Source organism: Diadema antillarum, unplaced genomic scaffold (assembly GCF_040938485.1).
Source record: "Diadema antillarum isolate AM-2024a unplaced genomic scaffold, OU_Dant_1.0 seq00001688_RagTag, whole genome shotgun sequence".
Lineage (NCBI taxonomy): Eukaryota > Metazoa > Echinodermata > Echinoidea > Diadematoida > Diadematidae > Diadema > Diadema antillarum.
The window spans coordinates 146,578-168,284 of NW_027272383.1; the positions used below are offsets into that span (position 1 = coordinate 146,578).

Sequence of the window (21,707 nt, forward strand, 5' to 3'; positions counted from 1 at the left end):
AAAGGAACTAATGAGGACGCTGCTCAGTATATTAATTAAGGAGCCTTCCTAATAAAATACCCAATGGCAGCTTAATTCTATACAAGTGCCAAGGGAGGGCAACTTCTTATCTCGTAAAGTATGCGTTATGTATTAAGGACCACGTTTTGCCGAGTGCACGATTCTTTGTCATGAAAATTCAAACGCGTTCGCTCTAGACGTGCGCGTACGAGATCATCGGCAAAGGATGACGCCTAGTAGGCAAGAAAACCAATATCCGTGTATTTAAACTCTGGTGTTTGCGCAGCGAGTGCGTAATAATGTGAGCAACATGATTTTTGTCCCTATAGTCTGCCACGAGATACTGGTAACATATCCATGCAGCTATGTCAGTACAGAGCCTCAGCTGGTTTTCATGACAAAACTGTGCTTGTGCATCCGATGCAGCGAAGTTGTATGAACCATTTAGGTTTATCGAGGAAAGAGTGAAAATATACAGAACAAACAAAGCCTTCACCCATGGAATATTTATTTCCACATAATGTTTATTCACTTTTATTAGTGGATGATGTATAATTGTTGTCAGGCTTGCAGTATTAACATTATTCTAAAAGAGTGAAGCGATGAACCAGACCGGATCAGCAGATACTGGAAGTCGCCCAAACCCAGGTTGATGTGAACATCTCAGGGCAGAAGGGTCGTTATCATCAACAGGATCATTTATTCGTAAAGCGTCGCATGCCAGCTCCTGTGCAACTGAAAGACACGCGCCAGGCTCTCCTTTGTTTCCTTTCTCATACCATTTGCGAGGATGTTAGTGGAGATGCTCAAACTTCGTTTATACCCTTTCGCTGACACCCGATGCTTCGACAGACTTTGGAGTGACCATTAATTCCTGATACAGGGCGCATGAGGCCACTGGACTTAGCTGACTCCCATGGAAGATGGTCAGACAAGCAAATTTCCTATCAACATCTTTGGCGTTGAGGTTGGAGTGATTTTGCGTAAGGAAAGAAAGAAAATGTATGACAGTGAAGAGTGAACGTGACTCATTTCAGGATTTTCAGTGTGCAAGTTACACCAGGAGACCGGTTACCAATGGCTACGCGGATTGTACAGAGAGAACGGTTTCCAGTCGCCATGTGGATATATGTGTTTATCCTGATGACTATGTATCAAGGTAAGATGATTATTGACATTTTGAGAAACAAAAAGAAAAGAACTGTGATCAGATTGCACGACTGTCGTTATGCTGCCAAAATACAAAGTATACTCATTTCACCATCATTGCCTCCTTGGTCGTTTTATTGTTATTGTATTCCCTTACTTTGTCATTTTGTCATTGTCTTGGACACAGTGTTACAGGGGTTACAGCTCGTTATTCCGAAGGCTCTTTAATCCGAAGATTCCTTATTCCGAAGGTTGATGTTTCCGAATTTCATTTTCGGATTAACGAATCTTCGGAATAATGAACCTTCGGAATAACGCCACAAAAAATGTTCGGATTAACGAACCCTTTTTCATTTTCGGATTAACGATCCTCTATAGGTATAGGGAATTTGTGTGTTTCGGATTAACGACCCTTCGGAATAACGAACCTTCGGAATAGCGAACCTTCGGAATAACGAACAGTACCCGTTACAGGAACTGATAATGAAATCGTTACAAACAACGATGTGTGTATAATTTCTGGTATATATTCCTATATGCACTGTAGAAATGCGTTTTGAAGCTAAATACAATGGGTGAAGATGAAGTTATTAAAGACATAATTAACCATTTGCAGATGAAATAAAAATATAGCATTATATAGTGGCTTAAAATAGTTCTAAAATGTGAGATTATAGGGATAGAAACAACCACTGTAAAAATCTGAATCCGTGTAATGGATGTTAAGTATTGTTAAATACACAAAATGTGAACAATAGTTATAATAAGAATGCTTCCAGACTAAACCGTCTATAGTTATATGGTTTATTGTGAAATATGCTGATATATTAGGCTTTATTGTGAAAACTTTATATAGTAGGATGTTTTGTGATATAACAGACCTACACAAGTGATATGCCTGCATCAAGTATGATATCTTGAACATTTTTCAAATCACTGCTCCCAAAGGTAAACTAGACCTTTAATGTTGTCGTATTATCTGACTGTATATAACTTTAGATAATTATAATCATTATGTAATGTGCACTGGATTGATGGAATATTTTGAAACAACGCGGCGCTTATTAAGCATAATTATGTATCTGTTGCTCTTTATCATGCAATGCAAAGACGATTGTTTTAAGCTATCTTAAAGAAATGGGTGAGATTAATCTTAATGTTCTGCTTTAAATGCCCATATGCTCATCTCATGGACGAAAGATATTTTGACGAATGCTGCACATAATAATGCAATATTCTGTTTTCTCCTGAATGTCAATGAGTATTTGAAACCAACCCTTTCTGTGGAATGGGCGAACATCGATTGCTAAGAGAGTATATAAACGAGGGAAGGACGGTATAAAATATTCAAACCTCCCCCTCATGGGCAGGTGTTATATTCCAGTGATTGAGTTTTCCCGTTTTAGTCTTCACTGCATAAATTGTTTGTTCACCGTCGAAGTGGCCAACCGGTGCGATATACTGAGTTGTTCTGTAATTTTTTCAAAGAACAATATCTGTCAATTATTCTTGGTATTATACAATGTATTATGTTTATTGCTTCAAACATTATAGTCATTTTCATGATTATTCTGCAAGGACTGAGCTGTTGCAGGTATATGCGTATCTGACTCACATACACAATACAAACACACATACACAAACAAACTAACAGGCAAACAAACACACACACACACACATACACACAAACATACGCACACACACAGTCACACATATTTTATACACGCCACACAATCAGTCGCATCACTTCATCACAAATTTAAGATTTATGCGCAGTCAAAACAACAGATACATATTTTATATGTTTCGATTTTTATCTTCAAGCATAATTACGATCAATATTCTCAACACGGTTTTAATGGTTCATATCATTACATAATATTATACTTCGTGTTTGTTTTTGCAAAATCTGTATAATTAGGAAACATCTCACTGCACAAACTGATAGAAAAATTACAATCACCCGGAAGGAGCATAGTCGATATTTTCAGTCACAGGAAAAATCCAAAACAAGTTCACATCTTACGTTGATTCAGTCATCACTATGGTCGTCCGGTCCTTTCTCGCGATCGCTCACTCTCTCGATCCAATGACTAAATTGGGTTTCACTGAGGATCACTAATCTAATTTCTCATGGCTGTGAGCTTATATCGCATCGTCTATTGTTCAAACAGACGAGAGAAGAAAAAAAATCAATCAATCAATTTTGCCACCCACAGCAAAATGATTGAATTATGCAGAGAGGACGCCGTTCCTTCTCCACCAGCTTGCATTTTGGCGGGGAAACTGCCGCGACGTGTTTGTGAGGAGATCCTATGAATGTTAATTAATTTCCCATTTATGTGCAATCATCGCGTATACAGACGCACCTGATAGATTTTCTCCACGCATTATCGCCCGATAACAGTCATAGTTTCAATCCCACATCTATAGCTGCAGACAATGAACACAGCATACATTAAATTAGAAGCACCTACTGACGGAAAAGGTCGTTACATGACCCTTTTAGCAACATTATACAATTTTCCTAAGTAGATGATCCCATCATGCTGAAGCTGAGTCCCCAAGAGAAATGTTAAGCACTATTATTGCAAGTCACAATAACGATAACAACTTTTGAAACACAATTTACATACAAACTCAGAACACGGAACACATACCACTAGATGACGTGGTACAAGTTATTGTTGTGTATGTGTGGTACATGTACGCATGCCCATCCCTTCTGTTTCTATAGTTACCTTGCACATCATGAATGCCATTAGGATGGCCCATAGATTAAAGATGATAAAAGACGCCCTCCCCCCCCCCCCCCAAAAAAAAAAAAATGAAAACACCAACAAAAACAACAACGAGGTGGTCGATATCGAGACCGTCTTTATCTGTGATTCAAAAGGCAAGTAAGGGTTGGATCGGGTTGAAAAACAAGATTTTAGGTTACGAATTATATGGATGAGTTTCATGAGCGTGAAATGAAGAGAGCTAACTCAACCCTAAACATGCGAAAGTCGTGACGAATATCTTAATTGGCGTCTTAATTGGCGTGTTTGGGGAAATTATACATGGACACGTTGGTATGTTTGGCTCGGATTATAGACTGTCGGCCTAAAAGTAATTTCATAGAGGCCTAGAGCTTTAGAATCATTATTTCTCTTATAACTACTCCCTGTTTCTGACGATAACATTCCAAAATAAAAATATACGGGATCGACTCAGATGATTTATCCAGCCTCAACCATATAGGTTTAATATTCCGTTATCACGATGCGTTCTGATCATGTTTTTTTTATCTATTTGAACAGGTTCTTCTTCTTACAACATTTCCTGCTACGACTGCGCGGAAAAGTTCAAACTGCGGTACAGGGAGACGGACTGCGTCGGGAACCCTACGGCAAGCCTTTCGCCGCGCAGATGTCAAGATCACGAGGGATTTTGCTCAGTGAGAACATGTTTAGAATCGAAGTTGGCCATAAGATTTAAATATATATAACACAATTGGATTTGAGAAGTGTGTATTTCATAATAAAGGTGATGAGTTTAAGAACGTACAATAATGGAAAGGATACGTTGAGAAAAGAATGGAATAACGAAAACAAGGGGATTTTTTATGCCTCCGCCACGAAGTGGTACCGGAGGCATTATGTTTTCGGGTTGTCCGTCCTTCCGTCCGTCCGTCCCTCCCTCCCTCCATCCGTCCGTAATATGATGAATTTTGTAGAAAGCGTAACTGAAAAACCTTTTGAGGTATCTTAATGAAACCTGGCATGTATGTGTATTAGGGGGTGATGTTGTGCCTATCAACTTTTTGGTGCACATACTCAAGGTCAAAGGTCAAAAAGGTCAAGATCAAATGCTTAAAGTTTCACTATTTCCCCCATATCTATGCAATGCCTCAAGATATTTTCTTGAAATTTAGTGTATACATGTATTACCCAATTAAGATTCTCTGGCGAAAGTTTGGGGTCATGAGGTCAAGGGTCTAAGGTCAAAAGGTCGAGTAAAAATGTTAAAATTTCACTTTTTTCTCCGTATCTTGGAAATTGTTCAAGGTATCTTCATGGAACATAGTATATGTGCATGTACTGACTGGCAGTGATTATCTAGGGAATCTGGGGTTTGTGGGGTCAAAGGTCATAGGTCAAAGGTCAAGGGCAACACTTCAAAATTTTACTATTTCCCTCATATTTACGCAATGCCAGCAGGATTTTTTTTTTTTTTTTTTTTTTTTGACTTGGTGTATGTGTGTATAACCCAATAGAGATTCTCTGGGATTTTTTTTTGTTGCCAAAAAGGTCAAAGGTGAAAAGGTTAAAGATCAAGTGAACGTGCTGAACTTACATCTTCCTCTATATCTCGGAAGTGGCTCAAGTTATCTTGAAACTGCGATAGCACACATTTATGCATGTTCTGCCTGACAGTGATTCTCTTATGAATTTTAGGGTCAAAGGCCATATGAAAATGGTAACAGTTTACTATTCAATACAAAAATTGCACTTTTCTCCATGCCATGACAATTACTCAATGCATAAACTTATGAAAGGGTCAAAGTAAAGCAAAAGTCCTTAAATCCCCAAATATATGCTCTCCTATTCATCCAATCAAACCTAGGTCAAGGAAGGTGAACATTCAACACATTTCATTCAACACATGTCATTTTGATATTTTTGCCAATTTTGCGAAAATGTAATCACACATTGTCCACATGTACTATAGACCTATTAATAAGAGAATCATGCATTGTGGCGGAGGCATACCAGTCGCCATAGCGACGTCTCTAGTTTCAGTTCTAATAGGATTGGTGCATTTATGATTCATCTCAATTCATTCTCGTTGTACTAATTTCTCGCTGTTGCAATGAACATGTACTCATCGGCACAAATCAGCTAAAGGACAGTCTAATACATAAATGTTTATTTTATAGATACGCAAGTCACTAATATGAGTAGATAAAAGAGTGGGGGAATCTTATGCATTTTACAAGGTAACACAATGAAACTATACAACTTAAATGTATCTCCTTAGGAACACTACACCATATACTGGAAAAAAATCAAAACAAAACACGTCGCGAATGTTGACAATCGATATACATTGTAAACTAACATTTTTGTATAATATATACAGACTCACGCGCACACACCGACTCTCTCTCTCTCTCTCTCACGCACGCACACACACACACACGCACAATGCACATGTCGTAATAGGATTTTCCCCCTTTCATCTTAATGCGCCGTCTCGATGTACCGTGTAAAGGACCAAACGCATCCGCTTTTTGAAAGCAGGTATTTTAATTTTGTAGAAATTGCTTTGATTGTCAAACCAAAATATATTCTTGGATTTATGGTAGACAGAGGTTGAGGTAACCTGTCCTACACTTATTAGCAATCATATATGTATGTATGTATGTATGTATGTGTGTATATATATATATATATATATACATACATACATACATACGTGTGTGCTTGTTTGCTTGTAGTTTATCACGCATGGGATCATTAAAATGTCGGTCAATGTATATGTATTCGGTACTGTATGTGACACTTAACGTATAAACAAACATAATTATAATCAGAAAAACTGTTAACAATAATCACTTTTGCACTGTTAATGTTTGTTTGTAGATTGAGTACACCAAGGTCAACAGGGTGATCACGAAGTTCGAGCGAAACTGTAAAGCGGACTGCCAGAACGGCTCCATACGACGAGGATTCGGACTAGACGAAGAACTGCGCACCATCTGCTGCGCCACCAACGGCTGCAACCTGGGGAGCAGCGCACCACCACCACTGGTTGCAAGTGCAGTGAGCATCAATACAATCACCTTGATCTCTGGTTTTGTCACGTGGTTGCTGACATCACAATAACATGACTTAAAATATAGACTATCATATGAATACGCACAAAAAAAAAAAACAACCCATGTCTATAGAGAGTCAAGTTGTTGGAAAATCGAAACACAAATCAAATTTTAATAGTATGCGGGAATTTCGAAGTGAATGTTGTTGCCTTACATAGTTGTGCAGATAGAACATTCAGCAAGATTTCATATATATTATGCAGAAAAAGAAAGGTAAAGTCTCAAGACGCCTGAAAAGAAAACACCATTGGCGTGCTGTTGTTTTTTTCCTCTCCACTTCTCTCCCAAGTTCAATGGACTTAAGTGATAACTATAGAGCCTGAAAAATTCATCGCAAGTAAAGGTCTATCTTTTGCGGATGTTTTCAGAAAAGAGGAACAATGATTTAACGTTCTGGGTGCACTTGTTGATTAAACTGAATATACACAATGATGATATATACGTGCATTTCTACACTATCATAACTGCAGTACAGGCAAGAGTATTGTAGCAGAGTAAGTAGTAACAGTAAGTAGCGTCAATACGTGCAATAATGTCATATTTTGTAAATTCCATGCGACAATTGCCAAAAAAGGATTATGATTGTGCGATTTTAGCTCTGTTTAAGTGTTAGAGGAATCATAATAATTCACCACAATGAATTGTGGGGAACACTAAATTAACAAAACTTTCTTGAATAAGCAGGTTTGGTGAGCAACTCCGTTAGAAGAAAAATGGCGCGAATTAATGATATTGCCCTGATACCGTCGGCATCTTATCCATATATCTCACTATCTCATCATTTATATCTCATCATTATCTCATTACTCTTTATCTCCATCGCATCACTGTGTTTGATCACGTATACAATGTGGATCATTGTATGAGTTAAAGAGTGTATAATGATACATGTGCATATTGAATGTGATTTAATCAAAGAAGTACTATTTTTTCACTGTTCGGGTATTTTCCGTCTTTCATAATTGGAAACCCATGGCGGTGTTACATTATTGAGCCTAATGCTGGGATTGATTACATTCTATGACGTCATTCCTTTCTGAGAATCCAACTTCCTGCCATAATTGCCTTATTATTATTTTTTTTTTTTGGGGGGGGGGGGGAATGATATTCTGTGAGAATGCTAAGTGAGGCCAGAAGATTATTTTACTACTCAAAATGCATCCAACTGCGTAGTCGAGCAATACTGTTATTTTTGTGTTCTTTAAACTTTTATCACTACGTTTGGCAAATCGTTCTCTTGGGGATGATAGGTAAAATAAGATATTTAAAACACATTTAAAAAAGTCCACCTGGCCATTTTTTTCCATGCCGTATTTTGCTAAGATTCAAATCGATTGACAATTGTATCAAGTATAAAATACGTTGTTCGCTTTTCTTTTAGAGAAGGTACTCCTCGTTCTTGTTTCAATTTACTATAATTATTCATAGTCTAAAAAGAGTCATTCAAAGTCTTTCATATAACGCGTTTAACGAATATTTAACACCTTTTAATTATTAACACAAGAGAGATTCCTCTGAAATCAACACTGTCCATTGTTTACCCCCTAAAGTTTTAACTTGTTTCTATTTCTAGTTACCTTTTCCCACATGGCTTAAATGTTGTTTTGGTACTGGGCTCGTCCAGACATGTTAACGAGCCTGCGCTTCGTACTTCCTTCGGTAACTGCATTCGGTGTGTATTCAGATGACTCCTAGGCCCGAATTCACGAAGGTGGTAAAAATGAAACCATGGTTTAAACCATGGACAAAAACCATGGAGCGCCAAGTGTCGAAAGGAATATTTCGTTACAAAATTGGTCATTTCGTCGACAAAATGACCGTTTCGTAAACGAAATTATCATTTCGTGGACGAAATGTTCATTTAGTTACAAAATGTTGTCATTTCGTTACAAAATACTGGATAATCATTTCATCGACGAAATGACTGATTTCGTAACGAAATATTCCATGCGACATTTGTCGCTCCATGGTTTTTGTCCATGGTTTATACCATGGTTTCATTTGTACCATTTTCGTGAATTCGGGCCCTAGAGTCTTCGATAAAATACTTTAACTAAATGTTTTGACCTGTATCCACTGTGTTTATACATATATTTTCAAATGCCTTGCAATATCAAGAATATGATATATCACATATATACGCATTATATGTATACATAATGTATTTAGAATGGATTGAAATAAATTCGTGTAGATACAAAGGTCATGACTTGTTCGGAATCATAATGTCAAAGATGTCTCCTTGCCTTAATAGGGCCTATACAGCTGTACTTCATGCAAATCAGAATAAAGAAGTAAAATGTTAAATGCAATGTAATGTTCCGTGAGTATACATACTCAGTCAACATTATTCACACCAACACTGTTTGATCATGATGTTTTCTTCGCTGTCATGGTAAGTATTGCAGATTTTATCATCATTGAAATTACCATTAACTCATAACTGACAGTTGAATACACACTCACTCACACACACACACACACACACATACACAATAGGCTTACGTGGCTGATGGAATGATCTTTAACTCTCTCAGTCTGTGTATGTTTGTTTCATTGTGTGTGTGTATGTATATATATATATATATATATGCGTGTGAATAAGTGTGTGCGTAAAGAAAGATGGTTGTTCTATAGCTGTGCTATAGTGGAAAACAGGCACAAAAATATACCTATTTCAGTTCAAACAGCGCCATTCATTTTAAGTGTTTAATGCGATAATTGACTTAGACTTCATCGACAATAAAAGACAGTCCAATTTACGGGGAAGATTTAATACAATGAAAAATGATACATATTGGATTTAACAAGGAAATTTCCACGATCCCGATCTTCTCCCATATGCAAGTCACTGTAAAATTTCGCTGCTCATAACGAGAAGAAATCGCCTTTATTTGTACCTGACCTTTAGCTCTGCACATTAGTACTTGCTATATATAATATACATTGCCATAGTTGTATACTGGAGAACGCATGCAGTGCTCACCCTATTGTAACCCACCTGCGAATATTTCCACCCAACTCTACCGGTGTGGAGTCCTGTTACATTATGACCCAATACGACCTCAGTTTATACAGATCATAGACCTCTTCGTGCGTTGATTATGGAAACTGAGTGAACGCAATAAGTATAATACTATCCTAGGTACCAAACTTCCCTCCTCACTTATAGATACTTTGCCAAATCGTTTGAGTTTCTCTCTGTTATTAAGAACACAGCAACATAACATACAAAAAATACCGAAAAATAAGAGTTGTGTGCAAATGGAGCATTCTCGAGAAAGTTATATAATGATGTTCACAACATAGACATTCCTAATGTATAAAATCTTCATTTGAAAGTGACGCACGAATTACCATCCTAGCCTCTTGATATGAAAAATTAGATATGTTATAGTAAGTCGAATGCAATGGGGGATATTCAGAACACATTCTTCCAGACATTGAGAGCTCTTTGTAATACATAAACATGATTATGAGTAAAAAAAAATACGAAGTTATTCATTGCAACTGATAGACAAATTGCACTACATCGACGTCGATGTAGGGCGATTTGTCAATCAGTTGTAATGAAAAACATCTCGACGGAAGAATTTCATGAATTTGAATAATATGAAGTTAGTCATAACTTTCTTCAGGTAATGAGATTTAATTTGGCCACATTAGCAAAGCTCATTCCGGGTTCTTTGCAATCAACTTTCCTTTCGTGAGCGGAGAGAGATATCTAAGGCTACCTTTCATATCGAAGGAGACAGATCATCATTGAATTACAAACATGAAATCAATGTAAATACTGTAATGAAGTACAGCTGTGTCAATGAATATTGTGAAGGCACGAAGATCAGAAGTAGAACTCCCTCATCAATTACAAATTTACTGGCTTTTAGGGAGAATCTTTACCGTTGCACTCCCCTTTTTGAACATCCTTTGAAAACCATTTCTTAGATCCAACGGAAAGACATGATATAAAAAAATCATAATCTCAGGCTTGGTCATTTCAGTGCAGTAAATGGTAAATCTGTACAGACTTGAGCACCATCATACCAAGTGTTGTTGTTGTTGATGATGATGACGACGAGGATGATGAAACAGCATATATACAGCGCAATTTTTATCGGTAAAAACATTCCAAGTGCAATCTTACGTGAAATGTTAGGAAAGATAGCAAAATAAGCGATTAAGTTTATTCTGCCTATAAGGTTTTCCACTCATCTTATATTACGAATGTATAAGGGAAGAATGAACGTCCACTTTAACCAAATCTTTTCAAACCAAGCTTTCATGATTTCATCTCCACAATGAGCGCGCTGGCACTATCTACCATTTTGTCATTCAAACCGAAATGACATCATTAGTCTAGAATCAGGAACTCTTTATAATTTTGTTCTTTCTCTGGTCGTGAAAGAAGTTCAGTGATATTTGCGGTTTTCCCGAGCGCGAGACACTCGCTTTCTTCCGACGTAGATCGAAATCCGCTGGAACACGTGATAGCGCTCTCAGACGCGATACTCGATTCTGGACTTGTTGGTCGTTTTCAACTCTTCTATGACGTCGCCTTGGTAACGGAGAGGGCATTTCCTCGCATTGATCACTATTTGGGGGCTTTGTTTGATATTCACCGCACACAGTCTTTGCACGGGGTAGTTCCACGTTTGAGAACACTTTATCTTTCTTCCGTAACCGACTGGAACTGTCTCCATTACTATTTCTATCTCCATTCCCGCTTGATTTTCCCGCTGCGGGACAAGATGGCAAACTGGGATTAGCAACGTTTAGACGGGACTCCTCATCGTGACAACTCCGCAATGATGCTGACCAACATTCCACGCGTCGCTGGATGTCCGCGCTATCATCTCTCTCACGCCGCGCGTCCATGTCGGCCGGAGGTGAGCGATCGCCACGGCGAGATCGGGGACGACTTGGCTCTTTCCGCTCTCTCTTCATCTTTTCGAATTCCCGCTGGACGAATCGCCGCTCCGTTTCCAGGATGCGGAGACATCTGGCGCGCTGTCCATCGATGTCCTTCAGTCGCTTCACAAGCAGCTTTTGCTCGCTGCAGTTCTTGCCATGGGCCAGGACCCAGCTCTCCGATCGCTCCCCTTTGGACCCGTGGGCCATGATGGCGTCGCTCCGAAAGCTATCCATCGATATCCCTATCGTCTGCCGAGATGTAGATTGTGACAATGAAAAGGAAATGTTTATATGCTGTTTACCGCTTCCTTTAGCAGATACTACATGGTAAAACTGAGTGAGTGGTGAACAAGTTAATGTTGTTCATGACCAATAACATTTTCTCTTCAGCGACGTCACGTGGATTTACTGCGTCTATGCGTAAAGCTGTCCATGAACCACATGAACCACTGTATTTTTATCAATGTAAATCAGACGCAATTCAGCCATTCGGCTGCGAAGTTTGATGATCAATAAACCATTCCAGAAACCATTCCAGTCCAACATGCAGTTACTTAACACATAGTTGAGGCTCCATTTTACTGCTATGGTAGATCTTGTATGTTGTCACGGACCCCTTGTTAGTTGATTATAATGACAAAGCACTGGGAAAACACATAAATAACAAACACGCGTGATTATGGTGAAGTGCATTCCACACTGGTGTACAAAGACAATCTCTAAAATCTGTGGTGTATGCGGAAGCTCGTAAGTCCTGCGACAGATTCGGGGGAAAACAAAAATCGGCACTGCTCTCCCGCTGAAGTGCGCTCACAATAACACACCAGATTGGACGCAGTCACCGTGTCGTCCCCTACCATAATCGTTGAATTGCAAACAATAAAGCTTTCTCGGCACTCATATAAAGAAAGGAAAAAAGGGAAGAGGAGTACAATTGGCTTGAAAACGCAGTTAGCGGGTGGTGAGGGAGGTTGAGTACCCGGATGAAAACGCGATTAATACGATGTAAGATATCTGGTTTGTATTAAGACTGTGGATGGTTTTTATGAAGGCCTACATTAAAGGACATAATGTCGTATATTAAAAGCTCCTTGCATGTCTCTACGAAAGTTGATCCTTGGGGATACATGACACAGTACACAGATAGAGACTTCAATGAGTTCAACTTAACTGTCATAGCATCAAAATGGTCACGGAGCTCATATGGAGGTATTCTTACATCTTGACTCTTCTGGTTCCAGATTATGGCGCCTTTCAGGTCTCAGGGTGGAAATGAGTTGCTGGCTTGGTGGAGGTCTGTGCTCTCCGAGTGCTTTTCTAGTATTCAGTAGTGCTTACTGGAATATATAGAAATATATAACTTTTGATATTTCTATTTCTTTTCTATTCTGAATAAACAATCTGTTAATTCACTGCATCGGCTAATATTTCTGACGTAGATTGGCGATTAAATCGATGTTCTCTAGCTGTATATTAGTGAGCAATTGTGCTGCTATACAAGAAGGGGGTCAGACTATAAGAGGTTAATTCATTCGTGTGGAATGTATGTCTTGCCTTCAACAACATAATGACGACCATTATCAAAATTGTCCACACATTTACGACGAGCAAAGAAGAATCGAGAGGTATTCGAGAACACACACAGAGGAATCCCGAAAGGTAATTTGGGTTGACTCTACTCAGGCGAATCCGGTATTCTGACTCCGTGAAAGGTGATGTCGGTGTGGGATAGGTCGCGGGTTTTAAATACCTACAATTTATATAGTGATCATCCGAAGACAGGTTATACCACCAACTGCGTAACTCTGATAAGCGCGCATATTATGGGGCTATTATAATTCGTCTTCTATCACCATTGCTGGATAAATGATAATATATATGCTCCTATATACCTCCTGATAAACAAAGCATATCTATTTTGGGTGTTTTTTTCCCTAAAAGGAAGCATGATCTTCCTTATCCTTCTCTGAGCATATAAAAGGCAACTTTGTACCTCAAACTGTGTCGTCGGATCTTTCCTTATGTCACGACACGGAGTAGACTCTTGAACTATGGAACCACAAACGCCACAGGGGAAAAAAACTCTCATACGACTAGTTGGACGTATAGGATCTCGTTTCCAGTGCTCAACATCTAATTATACATTTTACGAGACAAAGTACCTTGTAAAGGTTTTTATGACGTCCAAAGCTATATTGATAAGACGCTACAAGTATTGTAATATTTTTATCATAATAAGCAAAAGCAACCGTATACTGATGGTAGCATGCAGTGGTAGTAATAAACTGCCCCGTAACTGACCATAGTAAACGCTAGCTATCCAGTCTATGATAGCGCTTGTAAGCTTTAACCGAGCGCCGTATAATAGGTAAAGAATGGAAGGATTAACTTCGCCTTCCTACTCTTGAACGGGGGGTGGGGGGTGGGGGCAATCAAGACGCGACGAGTTCATTCATTACCTGAATAATCGGCGCAATAGCTTTGACCTTCACTGTACCGAAGCGAGGGCTTTCTGAAGGAACAAAGAGTGGAAGGAGGGGGTAGAGAGGCTTTTCGGAAGCTTTGGAAATTTTGACGCTCTGGATTGCCCTCATGAAGCGGGGAACAAGGACAGTGAGGATCCATTGGCCAATGGTAAAGAAACGACGACCCCCCCCCCCCCAAAAAAAAAAAAAGAAAAAGAAAAAAAGAGCAAACAAACAAACAAATTAATGAGGCTACCTGTATGTAGAAAGTTAACGTCGTAGTCGACGGGTGTCTCAAATGCATCGTCTACCAATGTTTCAGATTAATACACAAATCTGAACTGTCTAGCTTCACAAGCAAACTATGTCTCTGGTACAGCTCGTTTTGTATATCAAATTATAAAAAGTGTATTAAAAGCAAAGTGATACAAACAAACATTAAATACACAAAAGAGCCAAAATCTGTACAGCCGTGTTTCGGTATTTGATATTCTCATACACACAGGAACAGAATGAGGCGAAAGGTTGGTAGTGACATTATATTTGTTAAGACTTGATGGTTGACTGTAAATCAGATTGAATTCTGTGCAAGCATCTTAGATTTAAGATTTCGGTCATCATATCAAAGTTACATATGCAGTGTTAACCCTTTCTGTGCGAAAGAATCAACTAATGTGAACAGATTTTGCACACAGGAGTATTAATTGAAATGTGGCATAGTCGGGTTTGTGTTATTAATGAAGGGTTATGGATACAAATTTAATGTATACATAAGCGGGTCTGCTGTTGACTGGGCATCATCAGTCTATCAACTGCTGCTGCTCTTTCGCGTATTGTAGAAAGGGATCGTAACTTTAACAATCATAAAAGTAGCCACAGTGGACACCCGTTGTAACGAAGTCCTCGGGACCGGCGGTTCCCGAGGTATAGTATAATGTATAAAATATGCAAAGATGATAATTTCGGAACCTGAATAACAGTGTTCGCTAAAAAGAACTTTTACAATATTCTTTTACAGTATACAGCTGTATGGTCTCATTCCGAAGTAAAAGATTTTGTGTTGGAAGAAACGACTTATATTAGAATAACTTCGTGATCGTTGCATCACGTCGAGAAGAGAGGACGTGGATCGAAAGTTAGGATGTTTTCCCAGGTTCTGACATTACGACGACGCGATTTGTACATGCATTTATTCTGCGACCTTTTCAAACTCATCAAAATAGACCTCCTAACATTTTACTTCACGACTTCAAGACTTTAAATGTTAAAGAAAAAAAATTTACTGTAGCTCCTTAAAAATTAAAAAGATGTGTGTCTCTTCTTCTTCTTCTTCTTTTTTTACAATAATGTACATATTAAGGTTCAGATCACTCGACCATTTTGCCATTTTCAAGTTTTTATAAAGCTTCACAGCTTGTTTGTTTAATTTGGTTATCATTTTTTCTCTTTTTTGTAGATATCACACAAAGCTTTCGCCGAGGTCGGTAGACGACAAACCTATATTGATGGGGTCATATGCAGTAGCTATTCGCTTATCTATACACCATCATTGTAAACAATCATAAAAGGCCTACGATAGTCGTATAACAGGAAAGAGAAGAAAAAAACTCAAGTTTGTGTTCCTAACTTTTTATATAAACGGAGCGAGTAAAGCTGTCGTGCAGTAGACAATGCGTTTTCACTGACCTAAGCTTTATCTTATCGCTTTGAAACTATAAAATATTACAGTTCTTTGAGAGCTTATATGCTCTGTTTTTCTCACGCTTGAGGAAGAGAAGAATTTGTGCTGAATGCGGATATATCTGGACAGTTACCATGGTGAAGAAAATGTCTATGAAGGTTTGTTTTCGTGTTCTGTTTACTTATACTGAGGAGTTCCTTTGTCTGGTTCAGGTGATGCTATTACATAGCAATCACCATATATACGTCATGTGTCATCGATAGGGAAACAGTACGATAATACTGAACTGATTCCATTATTTTATAAAAAAATTGCGGGGACGAGTATATGAATATGATTATACTGTGTACTATTTGTTTAGTAGGTATAATGATTAGAAGTTTGATACAATGACAGTCTTAAGAACTATTTTGTATTGTTTTGTAATATGTGTGAAATAACTGTTGGTTCAATTGCAATCAAGGATAGATGATGGAATCGAAATGAAATGTTGTTTGTAAATAAAAACACACACACATACACACACAAACATACTAAAAAAAAAAACAAAAAAACTAGTAGTACCGAGGAGATCGCGGGGGTGGTCAATTCGTAGCAGGGGTTGCAGTAATGCAATTAGAAACTGTATGATTTTTGCAACAGTACCTGCACTACTATTTTTGAGTAGTGATATTCACAAGGACTTGCGTTAGACCGTGAAGTTTTACGGTAAAACATGATTTCTAAGTAAAACAATAAAAATCTTCTGAACTATCCACTCATCTATCCTCCTTCATATCCAGCACTCTTTTAAGGGACACGTAACACTCTCTGTCTACTGCTACTGCTGCTGCTGCTGCTACTACTACTACTACTACTACTACTACTAATACTCACACACACACACACACACGTTCGCACACAAATTATGCTATACCCATAAAATACATTTTGTATTGCTTTAGCTCTATTCAGCTGGCAGAAAGTCTAGTCCATGCACAAACGAAACATTAAACACGAGGTCGTGGACAAAATTCTTGTGTATTGGAAGTGTTTGGGATTGAAACTATTTATTGATAGACAATGATCACGACAAAACAGCAACAATAAAAACAACAACAGCAAAGGTTTGTCACCTTAACACTTTAATCACTATACTCACAGAATGGATGAAACTGTCAGCACACAAAGAGATGACATTCCGAATTTGGAAAGCAGTAAAATGGAAGATTTTTCACCTCCGAAATATTCATTTGAAGAAGTTAAGGATTTTGCATATTGGTGAATTCTCAGAGTAATGCCGAAAACCCACGACAGAAGTACTTTGAGAATTCTATAATGACCCACAGGCAAAGATCATGCAGGAAAGTGGCGCATGCGCCGACTGCATCTCCGAATTGACGAGTTTGGGGTTCCACATTGCGCATGAGCAGAAGAAGATCATTGTACTCGTAGACGTATACTACATGATTGTAGTATTATCAGTGTTAAACAGTGTATTAACAGTGTTAAATTCACTGAGACAAACATCTGTGATGTAATGATCATTCAAGTAATCCACCTGACAGCAAAAGTGATATCTATACAAAATCTATACACAAAAAGCTTTTCGAAATGTTAATTAATTGACTATTCTATTATCATCTGATGGCCTATGCAATTTCATCCTTTTTTGAACATTACTGATGAACTCCAAACATTCTCACGTCGGGCAAGTTTATGCATTTTTGTCGCTTTGAATATGAGTGTTCAAGTGCCTAACTAAAAGAAAAAATAAGAAAATTGTTTTTAACTTATATCCGGGTACACGTGAGCTAACTCGGAACTTGCTAATCGCATGTATATATACATGTATATATATATATATATATATATATATATATATATATATACATGTATGTGTGTGTGTGTGCGTGTGTGTGTGTGTATTTCTTTTTACAAACATGTACCATTTGAATTACTCCATTATTAGTTAGTCACGACGTGCCTTGTTCAACACTTACTTACCTACAGCAAAATGTGATCACTTTGAATAAAACTTTTTTTAAAAATGAATAAAACTATTTCAATATAGCTCTACGTGAGAGTACATATTGGTGACTAGATTAATGTCAGCACATTCAGAGTTCCGCTGCTGTTAGTATTTTGTTTGTTAGCTATTATTGTTGGAAAAGTATGATGTTTGATCATTTATAATCAACACGCAACATCTTTGAAGCTCGAAAAATCATGTATATTCTACCTTAAAGAGATGGTTCAATTTTGGTCGAGATGGGGCTTCAGGTTTCTGACCTTTTAGTGAGATAATGAGAAACCTCTGGTTTTGCAATGACTGAGATAGCCATAACAGGAGACCCACCTTTTATCAGGACAACTTTGTTTTACCTTGTGTTTTGATATCTCAACCAATTTAAAATCGATTTTCATTAAGTAAACTTTCAATTCCTTTAAAATTTGCATGTGCTCTTTCATATTTCATAAGGTGGCTTCTAATTAGTTTCTATGTACTGTAGTTAAAATCTGAATCCCCACCTCAATCAAAACTATACCATCCCTCTAATTTCTTTCTCTTTCCATTGAGAAACATTTATTTGTAAATTGCATACTTCATAATTTCATATTTTAACGATAGTACTGCATCAAAGCGTATTGCAAATCTAAAAGGCATATAACAGACCTCTTTTCCTATGTGTTTGAATAAACATTGCATATTCATGCATAGTGATAAAGGCATATAAAAAGAAATGATCTGCCATCCCTTTATATAGGCTACAGAGAGAATCGCCAAGAAATAAAAGATTAGACAACCCTTTTGGACAACACATTTTTCGTCGACTTCTGGTCCCCATCATTGGGATAAATTCTTCCGAATTGATTGTTGAAGTCAAAATGCAAAGTGAAATTTTAAGGCAATTAATATCCCATTCAGGGTCAGCTGCAAAGAACAAACAAACAAACAAACAAACAAACAAACAAACACACACACAAACAAATAAAAAACCCCACAACAAATAAACAAAAATAAAATACAAAAAAAAAAACAGCGACAAACACAACACGAAAACACAAGAGCAACAATCAAGCTTAAGTTAATATTACTTAACTTCATTCAACGTACCAGGTAATTAAATCATATCATCGTCGACTTTGCTGACACTTTCACCGATGTTCTGGGGATCTCCACCCTTGTCGGATTTGACCATGTCCTCATCCCCGGCGGTTTCCACCGTGTCTGCCGGATCTGCATCTTGGACGGGTGAATATATCTTGCCCTTGGCCATCATGCGAGACTGCCGGATACTCTGGCGAAGCTTCCGCCTCTGATCCGTATTCAGCTTGCGCCTCTTGAAGAATCCGGCCTTTGATATGAAAAATGAGACGAACAAGAGGCAGAAAGTATAATCTATTATACTGTAGTTTAATTAAGCAATGGACGTCAATTACTTCATGATGTACAACTGTATACTATTTACTATTATTTGCATGACTGGAGTCTTGTATTTCTCTTCGGTTAGCAGGTACAGTCGACAGTTTGTATAGGTTTGAAATGGCGCTTTGCAATTAACAGTCTCGACACATTAATACCAACACTTACTTTGGATCGGTTAGTAAACCAAGGAGCTTAGCAGAAATTTATCGGAAAGTTTGCCAGTGTGGTGCATGACAAATGTGACAATTAACACACAGACACTTAGTGATAATATTAATGATAATGATAATAATAGTAATAATAATAATAATAATAATAATAATAATAATAATAATAATAGAAATAACAATGAATAATATATATATATATATAAATATATATATGTATAAATATATATATATACATATATAACGAAGAATCAAGAAATAAACTAGTTTATCTCTTGATTCTTCGTTATATTGGAGTGAATATACGTGAATTCGCAACATGTTTATACATATACATATATATATACACACACACACACGCAAAGCAACATATTCTAACTTCTCATAGCATAATGAAAGAGCACTTGACTTAGTTATTTCAGAACGCTGGAGGAAAATAATATTACAATTTACATATTACGTCAGAAACACATTGAACGAATGTGTACTTTTCATTTAATACAAATGAAATTTTGTACAATTCTCTTCATATCTTTTTTTTTTTCATTTTGGCAGCCATGATTGCAGTGTGCAAATATACATCTTCAGAACCGAACACGGGATGGCATGGTGCATCACTTGTGCACTCGCTCTTTACGTTTAACTCTTTCGTTACCAGACTGCCTATGATGACGTCGACGTTTTCTTGAACGTATAGCGGTCCCGAGGAGATTAAACAAATACCCGGATGGAAACATATGAAAACTAAATCTCATCTTACGAAGTAAAGGCCGATCACGATGGCAACGAGGATTATCAAGCCACCGATGATGGATGCGATGTAGACATACGGGGGCGTGGTTTCCTTCAAGACGATCGTCTCAGCGAACTCGACCGCGACGAAGGTGTCGACCTGTATGAGCGTGAGTTCGAGCGATGAAACAACACAACCTGTCAACTGATGTTTGTTAATATTTCATGAATATGTTGTTTTTTCTTCTTCTTCTGCTTTATAGTAGTCATACATGATATGAAAAAGAAGAACAATTTACAGATACAAAATATATTAAGAAAGTCAAAAAACATAGGCGTACATCTATGAATGATAACTATGAAATAATAACAATACAAATGATGTATATTACTAGTATTACTAAAACTAATTCTGATTATATCTATTATTAGTGGTAATAGAAGCACCACCGAGATTTCACCCGACAGCTATAGTGCTGGGTCTAATCCTTACAGCATGCAGCAGGTACTGCATAATTGTTCACATTAATGAAATCTTTGCGCCGAGTTGTTTCTACTGCAACTGATTGAAAAATCGAAGGCAATTTGTCAGTCAATCAGTTGCAATGAAAACAATTTGGCGCAAGAATCTCATCAATTTGAAGAAATTATCTTTTCATCACTGAAAGATCACTTCTGAATTTCACTCCACGTACATTATACTGGAGAAAGGTGAAATTAATTAAAAGTGGAAAAGATTAGAAAGAAATTAACCCAAATTGGTCAGTTTGACATGAATATGCAGAGGAAGAGGAACTTCGATTGTTGAAAATATGAAGCCAATTTGAGAATCAGTTATAAAATTAGAAAATTAGAGTCTGTTAGATATTGTATGAACTTTTTGTACGAAAAAAAAAATGCCACATCAAACCTCAGCAATATGTTTTCTTGGACGTGACTTGTTAACATGACAACAAAATGCAGATTATACCATTGAATATGTTAGGATTAAACTCACGCTAATGGGATGGACAATGGGGTGTGGAGAAAAGGTGATTCCTGGGTAGAACGATCCATCGACAAGAGTCACAACAGTGGATGTGATCCTAAAAGCGTCTACCGAGGTGTCCTAAAATAGATTAGAATCAGGTGACGATTAGGGGTAAATTGAGACAGGAAAGACACCAGCAGTAATCAGACTCGACCCCCTGTAAACTATTGTATTAAAATCCAATCATCCCTATCATTAATTTTGTCGTCATATTATTCCATGCCTTATCAATTCATTTATCGCTAATTCTTATCTCTATGACATAGATTTGCAATAATATTTAATAATCACAGTGGCACC

The 21,707-nt window shown here is 37.6% G+C and overlaps 1 protein-coding gene across 1 annotated transcript; it reads left to right on the forward strand.

The window, feature by feature from the left end:
* The first annotated feature begins 1,149 nt into the window (after positions 1-1,149).
* Positions 1,150-7,019, forward strand: LOC139711696 (uncharacterized). The gene is made up of 3 exons (XM_071623555.1): positions 1,150-1,159; positions 4,452-4,588; positions 6,777-7,019. The coding sequence occupies exons 1-3, from the start codon at positions 1,150-1,152 to the stop codon at positions 7,017-7,019; spliced, it is 390 nt and encodes a 129-aa protein (XP_071479656.1).
* Positions 7,020-21,707: the final 14,688 nt, after the last annotated feature.